Here is an 18079-nt window from a genome sequence, read left to right as displayed (position 1 = left end):
AGTCCCAAAATACAGCAGAGCTGTCATAAATCACAGAATGCTGCAGCTCCCTGCATGCCACAGAATCAAATTTTTCAGTGGTTCTCAACCAGAAAGTAGAGAAGTTTTGGATAAACCTAGCCAAAGTATTAGTTGCAAACAACAGGTTTGAGTTTTGCAAATTTGTTTATTGTTTGAAATTGTTCAATGAACACTCCATAGAAACAAATTTCAAACTCTATTCACTGCATGTATTCCTTAATCGTTATCACTTTAGTCACATGTATTGTTCCTGGTTGGATAACTGTCACTGTTAAAGAGGAGGAAATGAAGATCAAGTCACAAGGCCTCTGTTTCTTTTAGGGAGAGAGGATGGGAACAGTTTATGAAGTTAGGCAGAGCTAGGTTTGCCATTTGAATCAGGCTTTGCATGAAACAAAACTGCTGGAAAAATTAGGTTACTGTAAAATCATAGATAATGGGCCACATTTAAAACTATAGTTTTCTCATCACATTTGCACAGAGTTCTTGCAAGTGTATGTATTATCCTAGCTATACAAATTGTGGACAGACCTTTGTCCAGCTTACTTAATTGTTCCAGGGATTTTGTGTAGCCCTAGTATAAAGGGGGCCGTCACAAAGTCTTTGCTGCAATCACTTAACAGTATTAGTGCCAGGGCTCTGGCCTGGAGGTTTGGGGATCATGATGTTACGTTGCTGTTCAGCATTGTCTCCCATCTTAATTAATGTGTCTACCAGGAACATTTCTTGAATTTACTAGTGTCCATTTTTAAAATTCTGTCTTTATAGAGCACAGCCATTGTCACAAACCCATTAGAAATTGTAACAAAAGTGTACGTATCTGGTCCCATTTAGGAAAGGGATAGTTGGATCCCTGTAATGGCCTCCAAGTCAGTGAAACATTTCAACACATCTGTCTGTCTGTTGTGTGAAATGTGAATTGTTTGTAGCTGCGTTTACTGGTCACCCGCAGATGGACTGAGCAAGAGAGGTAGTAGTTGAGGGGAAAAAGGAGTCTGCCAAAGAGACATATTTAGGTTCCATGGAGCTGCCAGGGGACAAGTCTAACACTGACACTGGCAGCAGAGCTTCATCCTCACAATCTGACATTTCATCTACTGACAAACCACAGGAAACTGCTGCAGAGATGTATCTGTCTAATTTGCACCCTTTGAATAGAAAGAACAAGCAGCCAGGGGCTGAGAGCCATTATTTTTTGTAAATATAGAGGATGTGTTGCCCAACCACAGCATGATGCAGTTGAGGTCAATATATCTGGGGAAGAGTATTCATCTGCAGCTGAGAAAGAAAAAAAAAAAAGCCAGTTACACTTAAGGAGGATGAAATGGAGAAACTTCACAGAGGCAGCAGGAAAAAAAAAACAGAACATGGAGCACAATACTACGGGGGGACTCTTATTATTAATATATAATTTCAAAACTTATTATTGCTATTTGTATTGAAGCAGTGCATTAGAGGCCAAGCAGGTCAGGGCTCCTTTGTACTGGGCACTGTAGAGAAAATGACAGTCCCTGTCCAAAAGAACTTACACTCTAAAACATGCTGTGTGGAAAACTGACAACAACTGCCTTACTTATATGGATATCTTTTCTGGAGATCATTTACTTCATTTCACTGATAAGCTGAAGCCACCACAGCGTGAGAGAGATCGAGGATACTAGCTATCAGTACTTGGGAGCTGTCACTTGGATGACAGATAATATACCAGACAATTCAGACTTAGTGCTAGCTATGATACAGTATATGTTTTCCCCAAAATATCATTGCTGTTGCATATGATTACATGGAAGATATACTTAGGGGTGTCTGGCCTTCTCTGAAATCCAGTGTAGAAATTGTAGAGGGGGATCAGCTAGGCTACGGCAATTTTTTCAAGCAAAATTAAACCTATTGCTGTGCAAAAATGCATGCAACGGGTGGCTTTTGATTTCATGTACCTGGAACAGCATTATACTGCATGGAAGAGAAAGATGTGAGACCTTACAAAAGAAACTACTACTCCCACTTCCCCACACATACCTACAGACATAGAAACATGATTAATCAGTAGACTTTTCTTACTAACATAATCTGGGGACCTTTCTGATGTTCTCTTTAAATAAGTGAAAGTGATTTTTTTTTTTGCATAGAAGCGTAAGTGTCCATGCTACAGAATTCAACAACATTGAAGTCAATGGTAAATGGGACAAAATACAACATGGTTTTACAAAAGGTAGATCGTGCCAAACCAACCTGATCTCCTTCTTTGAGAGAGTAACAGATTTTTTAGATAAAGGAAACGCAGTGGATCTAATTTACTTAGATTTTAGTAAGGCGTTTGATACTGTGCCACATGGGGAATTATTAGTTAAATTGGATAAGATGGGCATCAATAGGAAAATTGAAAGGTGGATAGGGAATTGGTTAAAGGGGAGACTACAACGGGTCCTACTGAAAGGTGAACTGTCAAGTTGGAGGGAGGTTACCAGTGGAGTTCCTCAAGGATCAGTTTTGGGACCAATCTTATTTAATCTTTTTATTACTGACCTGGGCACAAAAAGTGGGAGTGTGCTAATAAAGTTTGCAGATGATACAAAGCTGGGAGGTATTGCTAATTTAGAGAAGGACAGGGATACCCTACAGGAGGATCTGGATGACCTTGTAAACTGGAGTTATAGGAATAGGATGAAATTTAATAGTGAGAAGTGTAAGGTCATGCATTTAGGGATTAATAACAAGAATTTTAGTTATAAGCTAGGGACGCATCAACTAGAAGTAACGGAGGAGGAAAAGGACCTTGGAGTATTGGTTGATCATAGGATGACTATGAGCTGCCAATGTGATATGGCTGTGAAAAAAGCTAATGTCGTCTTGGGATGCATCAGGAGAGGTATTTCCAGTAGGGATAAGGAGGTTTTAGTACCGTTATATAAGGCACTGGTGAGACCTCACCTGGAATACTGTGTGCAGTTCTGGTCTCCCATGTTTAAGAAGGATGAATTCAAACTGGAACAGGTACAGAGAAGGGCTACTAGGATGATCCGAGGAATGGAAAACTTGTCTTATGAAAGGAGACTCAGGGAGCTTGGCTTGTTTAGCCTAACTAAAAGAAGGTTGAGGGGAGATATGATTGCTCTCTATAAATATATCAGAGGGATAAATACCAGAGAGGGAGAGGAATTATTTAAACTCAGTACCAATGTGGACACAAGAACAAATGGATATAAACTGGCCACTAGGAAATTTAGATTAGAAATTAGACGAAGGTTTCTAACCATCAGAGGAGTGAAGTTTTGGAATAGCCTTCCGAGGGAAGTAGTGGGGGCAAAAGATCTATCTTGCTTTAAGATTAAACTCGATAAGTTTATGGAGGAGATGGTATGATGGGATAACATGGTTTTGGCAATTAAATATTCATGGTAAATAGGCCCAATGGCCTGTGATGGGTTTTTAGATGGGGTAAGATCCAAGTTACCCGGGAAAGAATTTTCTGTAGTATCTGGCTGATGAATCTTGCCCATATGCTCAGAGTTTAGCTGATCGCCATATTTGGGGTCGGGAAGGAATTTTCCTCCAGGGCAGATTGGAAGGCCCTGGAGGTTTTTCACCTTCCTCTGTAGCATGGGGCACGGGTCACTTGCTGGAGGATTCTCTGCTCCTTGAGGTCTTCAAACTACAATTTGAGGACTTCAATAGCACAGATATAGGTGTGAGGTCTTTTTTAGGAGTGGTGGGTGAAATTCTGTGGCCTGCATTGTGCAGGAGGTCAGACTAGATGATCATAATGGTCCCTTCTGACCTAAATATCTATGAATCTATGAAACTAAATATTCTGTGGTTTCATGTTGTGAGCTGCATGTGCTCTCAGGCTTTGGAGTACCTCTGAAAAGAGGAGATGAAGAACAATTATATTGAGCATCATAGGTGACATTTGCTCATCTGTAGAGGGCCAGCACAAGCCTTATGCCACACCTAAATTCCACTTCTAGGGCTAACGTGAGACTTAAGTGGTGTATAGATCCTATATTGGCCCTCCCAGCAGGGACAGATTTAATCCTTTTTAGACGGTTAGCTCTTCAAATCAGGGATATTGTCTGCATATCTGTGGATAAAGCACCCATATTACCATACTCCCTCCGTTCGCTGTATAAATCACAATTGCTATAGGAGGTAGAAATCATGCCAGTGAGGGTTGAAAGAGTGATTTAAATGGATCTACACTGATTTATACCACTGGAGGATCTAGCCTATGGTTTTCACTTATTAATGCAACAGTCCATCTTGAATGAGTTGCTACCGTGGAAGGTTATACATGTCTCCAGAGTGTCAAGACAAAACAACATCCTGTAACTCAGTTATTAGCTAGCAGTACTGACCAAAAAATGAATAAGTCACATCCCTTTACCCAAGAACCATCAGAGTAATATCCAAAATGGCAAATGGTAGCATACTATTTTTATTACCTACATATATCTGCAATGTTTAATGGTGATGGGCCAAATCCTACTCTTAAATACATTGGTGTAAATGTAGAGTAACTCCACTGAGTTCAACAGAATCACTCCAGATTTCATGTGGTTGTAGTATTTGGGAAAATATAACTCTAATTGAGAAGTAAATATCCTATGAAAAAGAGTATATGTTAACATTGAATGTTGCATAATATGATATATATGATTTCCAGAGTGGGAATGGAACTATAACAAGGGAATGGAGAATTAACATAAGGCTGTAACTGGGGAATGTACAATGTAATTTAATGACTGAGGAATCACTATTTTGGGCATTATTTCAGAATCTATAGAAGGTGGAGGTGTTCAGCACTTTGCTGCATACAGAAAGAGAATATGTGATTATAAGGATTGATGTAAAAGATTTATTGTCATGAGTTTGAGACAGTTGCATTAATTCTGATTAATGATGCCATTGCAATAGTCAGGTGGGTATAGCTGATCCCAAATGAGCACGAGTAAAACTCTACCCCACATCATACCATCATATATTGTGTAAATACCAAGTATGTTACTTATAAACTATTTTAAAAATGCTTTAGATTGTCATTTTAAAAATGGTATTCGAGCTATTGCATTCATATGTTAAAAGCAAGGATTGTACAGCTGTGTTAAAATGACAGAAGAAGTGGAAAATCCCAACCACAGTGGATAAATCTTGTTTTTCATGTCAAGACTGAGCTTTTCTTTTTCTTTAAGGTAACTGTGTCTCTGATTAAAAAAAAATCCCGCCAGTTGTTTTTCTTTTTAATGTCTTCTCCCATCTTTCAGAGTATAGGAACACAAATGCTGCCTGGTTCCTTGTAATTTACCCATTGCTCCTGTTTTTCCTGAGTTGGGAGAGGGTGTGTTAATACTTGATTAGAACTTATTTATATTAATAACATTTCAAATTTATTATATTTATTTATTTAAATTTATAAAGTGAAGTTTCAACGCCAAACATATTGTGTGTGCGACTCTTATGTTCCAATAACTACTTGCCCATAAGGCTGAAAGTTAATTGCAATACATACACACACACACACACCATATAAAAAAGGTAATTTCACTCAAAATAAATTTAGGTTTAAGAAACAGAGCAATAATTCTAAACTAGACATTAAAATCAACAAAATATCAAATAATATATAACAATGTTTTGCAATTCTGTGGGACGACCAATTAATCATTTAAGCCTAATAATATCCCTGTTAAGCAGGATAGCAGTATTAAAACAGACTTATGGACATGTAAATTGAGGCACAGAGAAGCCAATAGATATGTCCAAGGTAACAAAGTGAGTCAGTGGCAGAGCCAGAAATTGAATCTAATTGTCAACTCCCAGCTTGGAGCTGCTACTTCATTTTACACCAGACACTGTAGCCTTATCTATAGTTAAGGATTACTTTAACTAATTACCCACTCCAAGGTGAGTGTTCTCACCTACTTTCATCTGTAAGAGTTCAGCCCCACGATTAACTACTGTAGTGAGGTTATCAACAGAAGGGGGAACCCCATAGTTAAAGTTAAGATTTTGTTAGTTATTTTTAGTAAAAGTCAAGGACAGGTCACTGGCAATAAACAAAAATTCACGGAAGTCCGTGATCTGTCTGTGACTTTTACTAAAAATAATGGGAAGGGGATTCTCAGGGGGAGGACTGAAGCCCGAACCCCGATGGTGAGGGAAGACAGCCGAAGCCCTGATGTGGGAAGTGGTGGGGTCCAGCAACTGCCACCATGGTGGCTGATAGTTCTGGATCCACTGTCGTGGCTGACAGCTCTGTGGCCCCCGCTGCAGCCCCAGTGACTCAGAGCTCTGGGGTCCCTGCCCCCTGAGCTGGCTGATGGCTCCGGGTCTCCACTGTCCCAGGGGCTGGGAGCTCCTGGTGCCTGTAGCAGCTGGGAGCTCTGGATTCCCCCACTGCCCGCAGTACCTCGGAGCTCCAGGGCTGATGGCTGGGAGCTCTGGGTCCTCCTGCTGCCTGCCTAGTGTTGCCAACTTTCTACTCTCACAAAACCGAACACCCTTGCCCTGCCCCCTGCCCCACTCCATCACCCCTCCCTCTGTTGCTCGCTCTCCCCACCCTCACTCACTCGCTCATTTTCACCAGGCTGGCTCGGGGGTTGGGGTGTGGGAGGGGTGAGGGGTTGGGCTGGGGGTGTGGACTCTGAGGTAGTGCCAGGGATGAGAGGCTTGGGGTGCAGGAGGTGTTGCCCTGGATTTGAGGGGCATGTATACCCCAGAATGTGATCAAACTAATTGCAACCACATTATGTGCATTCAGCCACCCTAAATTAATAAAATAAAACACCACATAGTTAATGGTTAATTTGGAGACAGGCTTTCAGAAGCAAGGTTAGATCTAGCTTGCAGTTTCTGCTAATCAGAATGGGAGGAGGGGACAAACAAGTAAACAATTAAAACTAAAAACCTTAATGGTTAAAAAACCTTTAGTCTAAATGCCTCTAATATTAAAAAAATATTAAAAATTTTAAAAAAATAATAATACCAGAGGGGCCATTATAACCTATGTATTTTATAAAAATTAATTATAAAAAATAGCTAATAAAATGTACTTTAAAGCACTCCTCTGAAGCCATTTAAAAAAATCCATTTTTCCCAATATCCTTTCTCCAACTGGCCACAGCAAACCTGCTGTTAATTAGTCAATATCTTTCCAGATATTAGGTAAATATCTGGGATGTTCTAAACCTATTGCTTATGTTTGTGGGAGCTTAAATCTAATAAACTTCAGTTTTAAATAAAGCACACTGCCTTCCATAAATCTTATCAGATGGAAGTGCTGTAGTTCCTGTTAATTTATTGCTTACACCATGTCATAAATATAAAGGGAAGGGTAAACCCCTTTAAAATCCCTCCTGGCCAGAGGAAAAATCCTCTCACCTGTAAAGGGTTAAGAAGCTAAAGGTAACCTCGCTGGCACCTGACCAAAATGACCAATGAGGAGACAAGATACTTTCAGAAGCTGGGAGGAGGGAGAGAAACAAAGGGTCTGTGGCTGTCGGTAGGCTGCTTTTGCCGGTGATAGACCAGGAATGGAGTCTTAGAACTTTTAGTAAGTAATCTAGCTAGGTATGCGTTAGATTATGATTTCTTTAAATGGCTGAGAAAAGAACTGTGCTGAATAGAATGACTATTTCTGTCTGTGTGTCTTTTTTGTAACTTAAGGTTTTGCCTAGAGGGATTCTCTATGTTTTGAATCTAATTACCCTGTAAGGCATCTACCATCCTGATTTTACAGGGGTGATTCCTTTACTTCTATTTCTATTAAAAGTCTTCTCGTAAGAAAACCGAATGCTTTTTCATTGTTCTCAGATCCAAGGGTTTGGGTCTGTGGTCACCTATGCAAATTGGTGAGGATTTTTACCAAACCTTCCCCAGGAAGTGGGGTGCAAAGGTTGGAAGGATTTTGGGGGGAAAGACGTATCCAAACTACGTTTCCAAGTAAACCCAGTTAGAGTTTGGTGGTGGCAGTGGATATTCCAAGGACAAAGGATAAAATTAATTTGTACCTTGGGGAAGTTTTAACCTAAGCTGGTAAAAGTAAGCTTAGGAGGTTTTCATGCAGGTCCCCACATCTGTACCCTAGAGTTCAGAGTGGGGGAGGAACCTTGACACACCGGCTGAAGTAAAATAGTTAAGTTGCCCTTGTTGGGGGTTCTGAAAACCCTGGGTAATAAAGGGGGCTTCAGGCTGTGGGGTGAGGGATTCAGAGTATGGGAGGGGGCTTCAGGCTGAGGCAGGAGGTTGAGGTGTGGGAGAGGGTACGGGCTCTGGGCTGGGGCCAGGGATGAGGGATTTGGGGTGTAGGAGGGGGCTTCATGCTGGGGCTGAGGGTTTCATAGTGTAGGAGGGGGCTTTGAGCTGGGGCAGGAGGTTGCAGCGCATGTGTGGGGGAACAGGCTCTGGGGTGGGCCCAGAAATGAGGGGTTATGGGTGCAGGAGGGTGCTCCAGACTAGGGCAGGGGTTGCGGTGTGGGGGGTGTGAGTGCTCTGGCTGGGAGTGTGGGCTTTGGATGAGGGCTTTGGGGTTCAGGAGGGAGTCCAGGCTGTGGCTGAGGGGTTCAGAGTGTGGGAGGGGGCTCCTGGCTAGGCAGAGGGTTGGGGTATGGGGGTGAGGTCTCTGGCTGGGAGTGCAGACTCTGGGGTGGGGCTGGGATGAGCGGTTTGGGGTGTAGGAGGGTGCTCTGGACTGGGACCGAGGGGCTTAGAAGGCAGGAGGGGGATCAGGGCTGTGGCAGGGGCATAGGGCAGTGTGAGGGCTCCAGCTTGGGGTGTGGGCTCTGGTGTGGGGCTGGGGATGAGGGGTTTGGGGTGCAGGAGGGTGCTCCAGGTTGAGACCGAGGGGTTTGGAGGACAGGGTGGGGATCAGGGCTGGGAAAGGGGTCGGGGCATGGGCGGGACTCAGGGGTGCAGGCTCTGGGCAGTGCTTACCTCAGCAGCTCCCACAAGCAGTGGTATTTCCCCCCCTCCAGCTCCCAAATCCTCTGCATGCTGCCCCATCTGCAGGAGCCACCCCCACATCTCCCATTGGCCGTGGTTCCCAGTGAATGGGAGCTGCAGAACCTCTGCTAGAGGCAGGAGCAGAGTACGGAGCCCCCTGGCTGCCCCTATGTGTAGGAGCTGCAGGGGGAACATGCCGCTGGTTCCAGGAGTCACGCGGAGCCATGGGAGGGAGCCTGCCTTAGCTGCCAACTGTTCTTCTAATGGCCCAGTCAGCAGTGCTGACCGGAGCTGCCAGGGTCCCTTTTTGACCAGGTGTTCTGGTTGAAAACCAGACACCTGGCAACCCTATGCCCATGGTGCCTGAGAGCTCCTGGTTTCCCTGCTGCCTATGGTGGCTCCAAGCTTCAGGGCCCCCACCAGCTGACAGCTCTGGCACCGCTGCCTGGAGGCTCAAGTGGAAAATGTCACGTAGGTCTCTGAAAGTCACGGAATCCGTGAATTCTGTGACATAATCTTATCCCTACCCACAGTGCACAACAGACTATAGTGATCTTTCTACAATATTTATTTTTATTAGCAAACCAAACAAAAATACACACACTGCAATCTGTTAAAGGAGAGAGAGCAAAAGCAATACAGTACACATAGTATTTGCATTATACACAGCATGCCTTGCAGAAAAAACCTCAAGTGTTTGTCATCATCCTCACCATCATCAGCACCACCAGTGGTTGTCATTATGGGGTCTCCCCCACCACAGCATGCAGGCCAGGATACAGATGTTGTAATGTGTTATGCTTACACCAACTGGGGTTCAACTCCTTTTTCTTATTTGAACACTTACACCTCACTACTTTTGGGGTGCCCTATTTTTCCTTTGTTATTTTCCTTTTACTTATTAACATTTCATAGAATCATAGAAGATTAGGTTTGGAAGAGACCTCAGGAGGTCATCTAGTTCAACCCCCTGCTCAAAGCAGGACCAACCCCAACTAAATCATCCTAGCCAGGGCTTTGTCAAGCCAGGCCTTAAAAACCTCTAAGGATGGAGATTCTACTACCTCAGTATGTAACCCATTCCAGTGCTTCACCACCCTCCTTGTGAAATATTTTTATCACATTATCACCATGGTAACAGATAAGAAAGTCTAACATTTCACCCCAGCTATCAACAGTCATCTTGTGGTGTCTACTGATCTTTCATTGACATTATTATTCAACATTTACCGATATTTTCAAAACATCAGCATATCATTAACATAGATACAAAGTCAGCAGGTTTATTAATTTAGTTATCCTAAATTTTCTTAGCTTATTTATCCTAAATCCTAAAGCCTAATTTGGCTAAGCTAAATATTTTACAAGCCTGAGCCCTGTAGGCCCTATTACAACATTAATTCTTATATTTTTTAGGTTTTTATATTTTATTTTAAGAAATAGGATTTATTTGGTAGTGTGATCACCCGGGGGAGGCTTAGGAGGCGTTGAAATCCTAGTGAAGAGTATGACGACAGTGTGGAACTCTCTTGGAGCTAGAATTGCAGGCTGTCCACAGACTCAGGGAAAACAAGGCTCCCTCAACAGTTTGTGCCCAGTTTGAGTTGGGGACATGGAGTCTGCTGAGCCCTGTCCTAAGGCTATCTTAATCTCTCTCACTCTCTCTGTTTCCAGGGCCTCCAAGGAAGAGAAATGGACAAGAAGAAGGAAGCCTTGAAGAAACAGCAAGCAAATAGGAGGAAAGAAAGCAGTTAGGGTTCAAGTCACGGTCCTGTCGCTTACGGGGATGTTGAGCTCCTTGGAACCCTGAGCAGTGTGACCTCCCTGTAATTCAGGGTAAGGTCTCTGCCCTCTTGCCCTTTTGGCATTATGCCCTGTTGGCAGTCTAGTCAATTTGACAACCCTGTAACGAGGGTTCATGTCACGAGCCTCTCTCTCTTTTATGGGACAGATCGAGGCCTTTGGTACCTTGAGCTGTGTGGCCTCCCTGTAATTCAGGGTAACATCTCTGTCCTTCAGATTCTTGGTATTAGACCCCTGTAGCCAGCTAATATTAATGGACCTTCAATGGACAGTCCTGTAATTCAGGTGCATGTTGAATCCCTCTAGTTTAGAAAGGCTATCTTTGTGCCATTGGTACTGTGACTGGCTTGTAATTTGGGTTCGGTCTCCACCCTCTTGCCCTGTTGGCTTTGTGGTCCGTTGGTAGTCTAGCTGGTGTGATCCCCCCTGTAACTAGGGTATAGGTCGCACCTCTTTTGATGATGGGGGCTTTAGAGCCAGTTTCATTCCATGGCCCATGTGACCACCCTGTAATCAGGTCTCTCCCCTTTTGTCTGTTGCAGTTACTCTCTTTTGTTCAGCTAGTCCAAGTGACTCCTCCGTTATTAGGGTAAGAGTTGCCATACTCTTGCTTAGGTGGGGGACATATCTTTGAGCTGTTTGACCACCCTGTAATGAGGGTTCAGATCAGCTCTTTTGGCCTCTTGATATTATGCTCTTGTGGCTGCCTAGTGAAAGGGACTCCCCTGTAATGAGGGTGTAAGTCACGTGGCCACGGTTTATGGGGGATATTAGGCTCTTTGGAACCCTGAGCAGTGAGACCTCCCTGTAATGAGGGCTCAGGTCTCTGTTGGCAGTCCAGTCAGCATGACAACCCTGTAATTAGGGTGCATGTAATGATTTTCTCTCTTTTATGGGACATATTGAGGCCTTTGCTGCATTAACCTGTGTGACCTCCCTGTAATTGAGGTTGTCTCCCTCATTGATATACATGGAGGACTGGGGGCATTTTAGTAATTTGGGCAGTGTGACCTCCCTGTACCTAGGGATCGAGTCCCTGCCCTTTAGTCTCTTGACATGATGCTACCATAGCCCGCTGGTCAGAATGAGCATCCTGTACGTAAGGTACACGTCTCATCAGTTACTATTCATCATGTCCCCTCCCCACTCAAATAAACTATGTCCAGAATAGCCCATTACACTCTTTGCCAGCTTGACTGGGATTATTCAGCCAAGCTTCATGATTCTACCCCACTTTGTTGTTGGAGACAAAAGATTTTGCAGCAGTTTTAAAAAAAGAGATTCCTTTGGCAGTTTTGGCATCCATCAGTGTAAGTGTTCTTTTTTTTCATTGCTCTTGTGATATATGTCCACTATTTCACACTGTTCTTAGTGATCTTACTGAATTTTGTATTAATAATTTTGAACTGTGCTGTGTATGAGTTCTCATGTGGAAATTTGGAGATCTTGATTTTCGATTAGGATTTTCTTGGGAGTCGTTTATCTTTCTTGGAACTGTACTAATTTAACTAGCTCATTAGAGTTATTTCCCCTAAATTATATTGCATTATATTGTAGTCACTATTTATAATTTCCCTCTTAAATGCTGGGCAAAATTCTTGCTAAACACTGCTTTGATGTTGCCTGTGATTTCTATAGCTATGAATCATGGTTTCACCCCAGTTTTGCTTTCCAGAGATTGTATCCATTTTAGGTAATTTGAAAAATCTTGAGTTTATTTGAATACATTGTTATGTGTACAATCCTTTTGTCCTTTGATTTTGGAATTCATTTCTTACTGCTTTTAATAATTGTTTCTGGGTTTTGTTTTGAGAATTTTAAACTTCTTTGGAGTTTTGCTAAAAAATATTTTGCATGCTCTTTCCAACCTCATAGGGACAACGGGACAATAAGAAAGTCCCCAACTAAAAAGTAAGAAAAAAGAGTGAAAAGGAACTATGGAAAAATAGAGGGGAAACACATGCTGAGAGTATAATTATTGTTAATACCAGTAATTATGAAATATTTCTAGCACAAATCACACAATAATCTTGTAACAAAGCCTGATCCCACCTCTATCCACATATTTATTCAAGTGACACCATCATAGGACCTAATCATATTAACCATGCCATCAGGGGATTGTTCACCTGCACATCTACCAATGTGATATCTGCCACCAATGCCCCTCTGATTATCACTACAAAAGTTTTTTTTCTCCTGCTGATAATAGCTCATCTTAGTGAGCTGTAGCTCACGAAAGCTTATGCTCAAATAAATTGGTTAGTCTCTAAGGTGCCACAAGTACTCCTTTTCTTTTTTCTTTTGGCCTCTTACAGTTTGTATGGCAACTTCTACCTTCTCTGTATGTGTGTGTGTGTGTATATATATATATATATTCTTACTATATGTTCCATCCTATGCATCAGATGAAATGAGCTGTAGCTCACGAAAGGTTATGCTCTAATAAATTTGTTAGTCTCTAAAGTACCACAAGTACTCCTGTTCTTTTTGCGGATACAGACTAACACGGCTGCTACTCTGAAAATAATCTCACACAGTGAGTAAAACTTAAACAAACTTAGTTTCTTACAGGAGTTCCTAAAGCAATATTAAGTATTTCTTTTGTACTTTATAATATAGTTAAATATAGTTAAAAAACCCTTTTTTTTATTCTCTTCAGGTTTATAACAACATCCATCACCGTAGCATCTAAATGCATTGGAAGGATAAATTCAACAAAGTGACTGGCATCTCTCACCTAATAAATGCTGTTAAAAGGCAGTAGTATATAACAAACTGAATCTCAATTCACTAGTCATATGAAAAGAAAATTGTTGATGAACCACAACACTAATGACTGAAGTTTCCTGCTGCATCTTTTCACTGTTTCTATAACTACGTTTATACACTGATAATACTATCTAATAGCATGTGTAAAGGTCTTAGCAATCAGCCTAGAAATCACACTTTGTGCATCATACATTCACATTCTGGTTAAAAAGCAGGACAGGGTGTTTGGATTTAATTTATTAAAGTTAACCTTTACCATTCCTTCATAACCATTTTGATGTCACTATTTAGGAATCTGGGCTTTACGTTTTGTAAATCATTTTGACATTCTTAATCTATTAGCTGTAGCAAGGTGTTCAAAGCTCAAGAACCATTTAGAAAGGATATAAGAAAGAACTAAGACGCCTTGAGGCAACCCTACAGAGACCACGAAAGAAGTTATATATTGCCATTTTACACACTATTTACACTTCTCCCTTCTCTCAGCCCATAAGAAAAAACTCTTTTAATACCAGAACAGTGCCATAGTTACGTGACGTGGAATTCAACTAAATTTCTACCTATTTTGAGATGCTGGCCAATTAGAAATTGTCAGCAGAACTGGAAAATTTCCATCTAAATGTTGATTTCATCTTGATAAGTAACAAAATATTTCAAATGTATATTTTGTCGAGGTGACTACTTGGTTTTAGGTTAAATGGAACTTAAAATGAGAAGAGGATGCTGGCAGGGATAGAGTCCTGAGGTTTGCTCATGAACAGTGGGAGAGAAAAAAGGACAACCTGTCACAAGACCCACTGAAGAAAGGGCCAGAGACAAAGAAGGAGAACCAGTGGAGAAAAGTAACACAAACAACTAAGGGAAGACAAAGTCATGGAAGAGTTACAGAGTCCAGCAGGTGGCTTATAACCAACTATAACACATACTACTGATATCTGAAACATGTTTGTAACATCTATTCATCACATAATAATGCTGCACAAACTATTTATAAATGTACCCTTAATATAAACAATGACCTTAAAGTATTATTGATTTATGGGAGAGTTCAAAATTTCTGAAGAGAAAATGCTTTCTGTGTAGCCAAGATCAATAATCTCCTAGGGGCCTTATGAGTCCCAAGCAGTGGATATTTTTCCTTCTGAAGAGAGAGATACATTTATGAGGGAAGTATGTAACAGTAGCAAATAGGAGTTTGCAGTGAACTAGCATCCATCTACTTGATACAATTGAGCTTAGGATGTAAAGAGCTGGATAGTAAGGAAAACATTGCTAGATGATGCAGAAATAGATAATATCTATGCATAAAATATTATTGATTTTAATATTCAGGTAATTAAGCTGACAAATCTACTTCCATTTGCAATTTAGGTAAAAAAAGGCAATGATTGATAGCCATTTCATTCAGACAATTAAGCAAATACTTACTATATGTGCAGCCGTATACCTCAATACGCATTCCAATTCTACCATTGGGATTCCAGTCCAAGGGGACAAAACGGAGAAATCTTGCGTTGATGGAATGTTGAAGCTTATTGTGCACAACACTGTCTGCATTTGTGTTTCCTGAAAAAGCCTAGAAGAAAACAAAAAAGGATCAACAATACCCACACTGCATATAAAAGTAAACAGAAGCATTATTGGCCTACTTTTCATTTTAGGGCCTTACCCTACAAACACTTATGGATGTGAGTAAATTTACTTATGTGGGTAGCCCCATTGAATTCCATGGAAATACTCACATGAGCAAACTCACTCAGATGCTTACATGTTTTCAGAATCAAAAACTTAGTAATGTATCTATCCATCCAACAATTTATATCATGCTCATTTGAGTGTCTTCAATCTTTCACAGTTTAAGTAAGTGAAACTGTTGTGGTTTTTTCTTTTGTTTTGTTTAAATGCCCTAAGAACTCTATGTTGTTATATCCCTATGTGTCAGGGTATTATGCCGTCTAAAATTCCCTGAGATATCATGGATAAGTTATTATTATGCTCTTCTCTACCTCAAAGGGAGTTTAAAATCCAATACCTTGTTGTACTTTGGCTGTGAACTGTAGTAAAACCCATTACTGTTTCTAGAGAGAAAGCTCATCGTGCGAATAGGACTCTAGGTTGCCCTCTACTGGAGACACCTTTTTGTAATAAGAAAAGGGGAGTACTTGTGGCACCTTAGAGACTAACAAATAAATCTGTTAGTCTCTAAGGTGCCACAACTACGCCTTTTCTTTTTGCGAATACAGACTAACATGGCTGCTACTCTGAAACCTTTTTATAATAAGAATTTAAATATAGCAATATTGTATTAAATCTGCGCTTGTACTGTATTTAATAGGTAAAGGGAGAAAACAGTTTTTTAAAAAATTTGTATTGGCCACAATAATCATTTTATTTTATTTCTTGCAAGCTGTACCATTGCTTTAGTTAATGAAAGAAAATAAGTGAAACATCTCCTCTACTAAATACTACAAACTTAGGTATTTTAAAAACCAAAACAATAAAGTTAGTTTTCAGTAGTGGATGCTTAGTTTCATTTTTTTTTATCATTGAGGTTTGTGATACAAAAACATGCAGCAAAATATTCAAAAAAGATAAATTTTGGGTTTCTGTGTTTAGACAGAGATTTCTATCCGTGAAATATGTTGGTTAACTGAAGCATAGCAAATAGGATACATTTCCATATGAGGACCACAGGAACATCTTAAATTTGAATGATCAGTACATCTCCGTTTCCATTATGTTTTGATTGCCTAGGAGACATTTGCTATCACCGTATGCCATGGATTTGTTGTGACCGCAAAATGAGATTTTAAAAAGGAACATTCTGGGTTACACTTCTCACCCCATCTTTCTTTTGAAGTGGTGGCAATTCATCATGAGTCTCCCTACATAAAGATAAAGCTTCCCGCTTTCCCTCCCTCATCCTAGTGGAATTTCAAATTAATTGTTAGCTCAGAACATTGAGTATGAAGAAACAGCTAGTGAACAGGCTCATTAGAGCTAACCTATTAAGTCGGTAATAAGTAATGAGAGTCAGCAACTTTAAATATCTACACCATTTGCAGCTTCATGCTTTATAATCTCACTCTCACAGTAGAAGGCAGAAACATTCTACAACAAACACAGGAGAACTGCCACTATTTTCAGTATGAGACCCTTCCTAAATTCTTGTCCCTTCGAATCATATTTGTAGTCAGATGTAACTGCTATTGAATGTGCCAATTAGTTTGTTGACTGAACCAGAACCCGAGCCCCAGAAGTTTAAGTGCTATGTGCAAATTAAGTGTTCCATTGAGATTTCATTTTTTTCTAAGATCGTTTCTGGAAGGCATGCACCCAGCAAAGATGAGTTGTTAAGTTTTGGATAAAGTATGTAAATGTCTGATTTGTTACAGGAGATACTTGAGCCATGTGCTCTTAATTTAAAATTAGGTTTCTAAAAAAATAATCTAAAAGTGGAACATATTCTCCTTTACAACACTCTAAATGGTCAGTTTTGAAAATAAGATTTTCCAGCAGTTTTACAATGCTTTTACCTGGAAAGAACAAATTCTAAAGTATATCAGTTGAGTCAAGTATTACATGTACTTCTAGAACTGCTTGATGTTAAGCATTTAAAAGATTAAAAATACTATCCTGGCCTGTTGTGAGCACTTTTCAGTTTGAAGAGAGAGAACAGAAATTAACTTCTGCACTCAGCCTGTTTCTCTTTATTGGTCTATAACTGCTAGAGCCTGATAGGAAGCCTATGGAAATAAATGGAAGTCTTTTTAAGGAAGTTGTCATGCTCAACATGATGACAATATTCTTGATTCAGTTGTGGGATACAATTTCTGTTTTACAATCCAGTTTTCCAAATATTTAAGCAAGTGTGTCACTTTACTCATGTGTTTAACTGATTATACAAGAACATAAGAATGGCCATACTGGATCAGACCAACAGTCCTTCTAGCCCCATATCCTGTCCCTGACAGTAGCTAGTGCTAGATGCTTTAGAGGGAATGAACAGAACAGGGAAATTCTGCATGATTCATCTTCTGTTGTTGATGATGAATGTTAGATACAGTTCCAGCTTTTGACAGTTGGAGGGTTAGGGACACCTAGTGTGTGGGGTTGTATGTCCCCAACCACCTTTTTACATCAAGTTCCATTGATGTAACTATGCTCCAGAAACTTACCTGAATGTTTTTGTTGTTGAACTCATGTATACTTTTGGCCTTAACGACATTCCATGGCAACGAGTTCCACAGGTTGACTACATTGTGTGAAGAAGTACTTCCTTATGTTTCTTTTAAATCTGCTGCCTATTAATTTAATTGAGGGAACTCTGACTCTTGTGTTATGTAAAGGGGTAAATAACACTTCCTTATTCACTGTCTCCATTCCATTCATGATTTTATAGATTCCCCCCTTTGTCATTTCTCTTCTAAGCTGAAAAGACCCAGGCTTTTTAATCACTTTTCAAATGGAAGCTGTTACATTTCCTAAATCATTTTGTTGCCCTTTTCTGCATCTTTTCCAATTCTATCTTTTTTTGAAATGGGGC

The 18079-nt window shown here is 40.5% G+C and overlaps 1 protein-coding gene across 6 annotated transcripts in view; it reads right to left on the bottom strand.

Annotated features, from left to right (window-relative positions):
* Positions 1-18079, bottom strand: part of CNTNAP4 (contactin associated protein family member 4) — a 310922-nt gene that overhangs the window by 120538 nt on the left and 172305 nt on the right. For all 6 annotated transcript variants that reach the window (XM_073344939.2, XM_073344938.2, XM_073344935.2 and 3 more), the window contains one exon: positions 14962-15109. In XM_073344939.2, the coding sequence (XP_073201040.1) occupies positions 14962-15109 (148 nt within the window). The remainder of the gene's footprint in view (positions 1-14961; positions 15110-18079) is intronic.

Source organism: Lepidochelys kempii, chromosome 5 (assembly GCF_965140285.1).
Source record: "Lepidochelys kempii isolate rLepKem1 chromosome 5, rLepKem1.hap1, whole genome shotgun sequence".
Taxonomy (NCBI): Eukaryota; Metazoa; Chordata; order Testudines; family Cheloniidae; genus Lepidochelys; species Lepidochelys kempii.
This window is presented reverse-complemented; position numbering and strand designations above follow the sequence as displayed.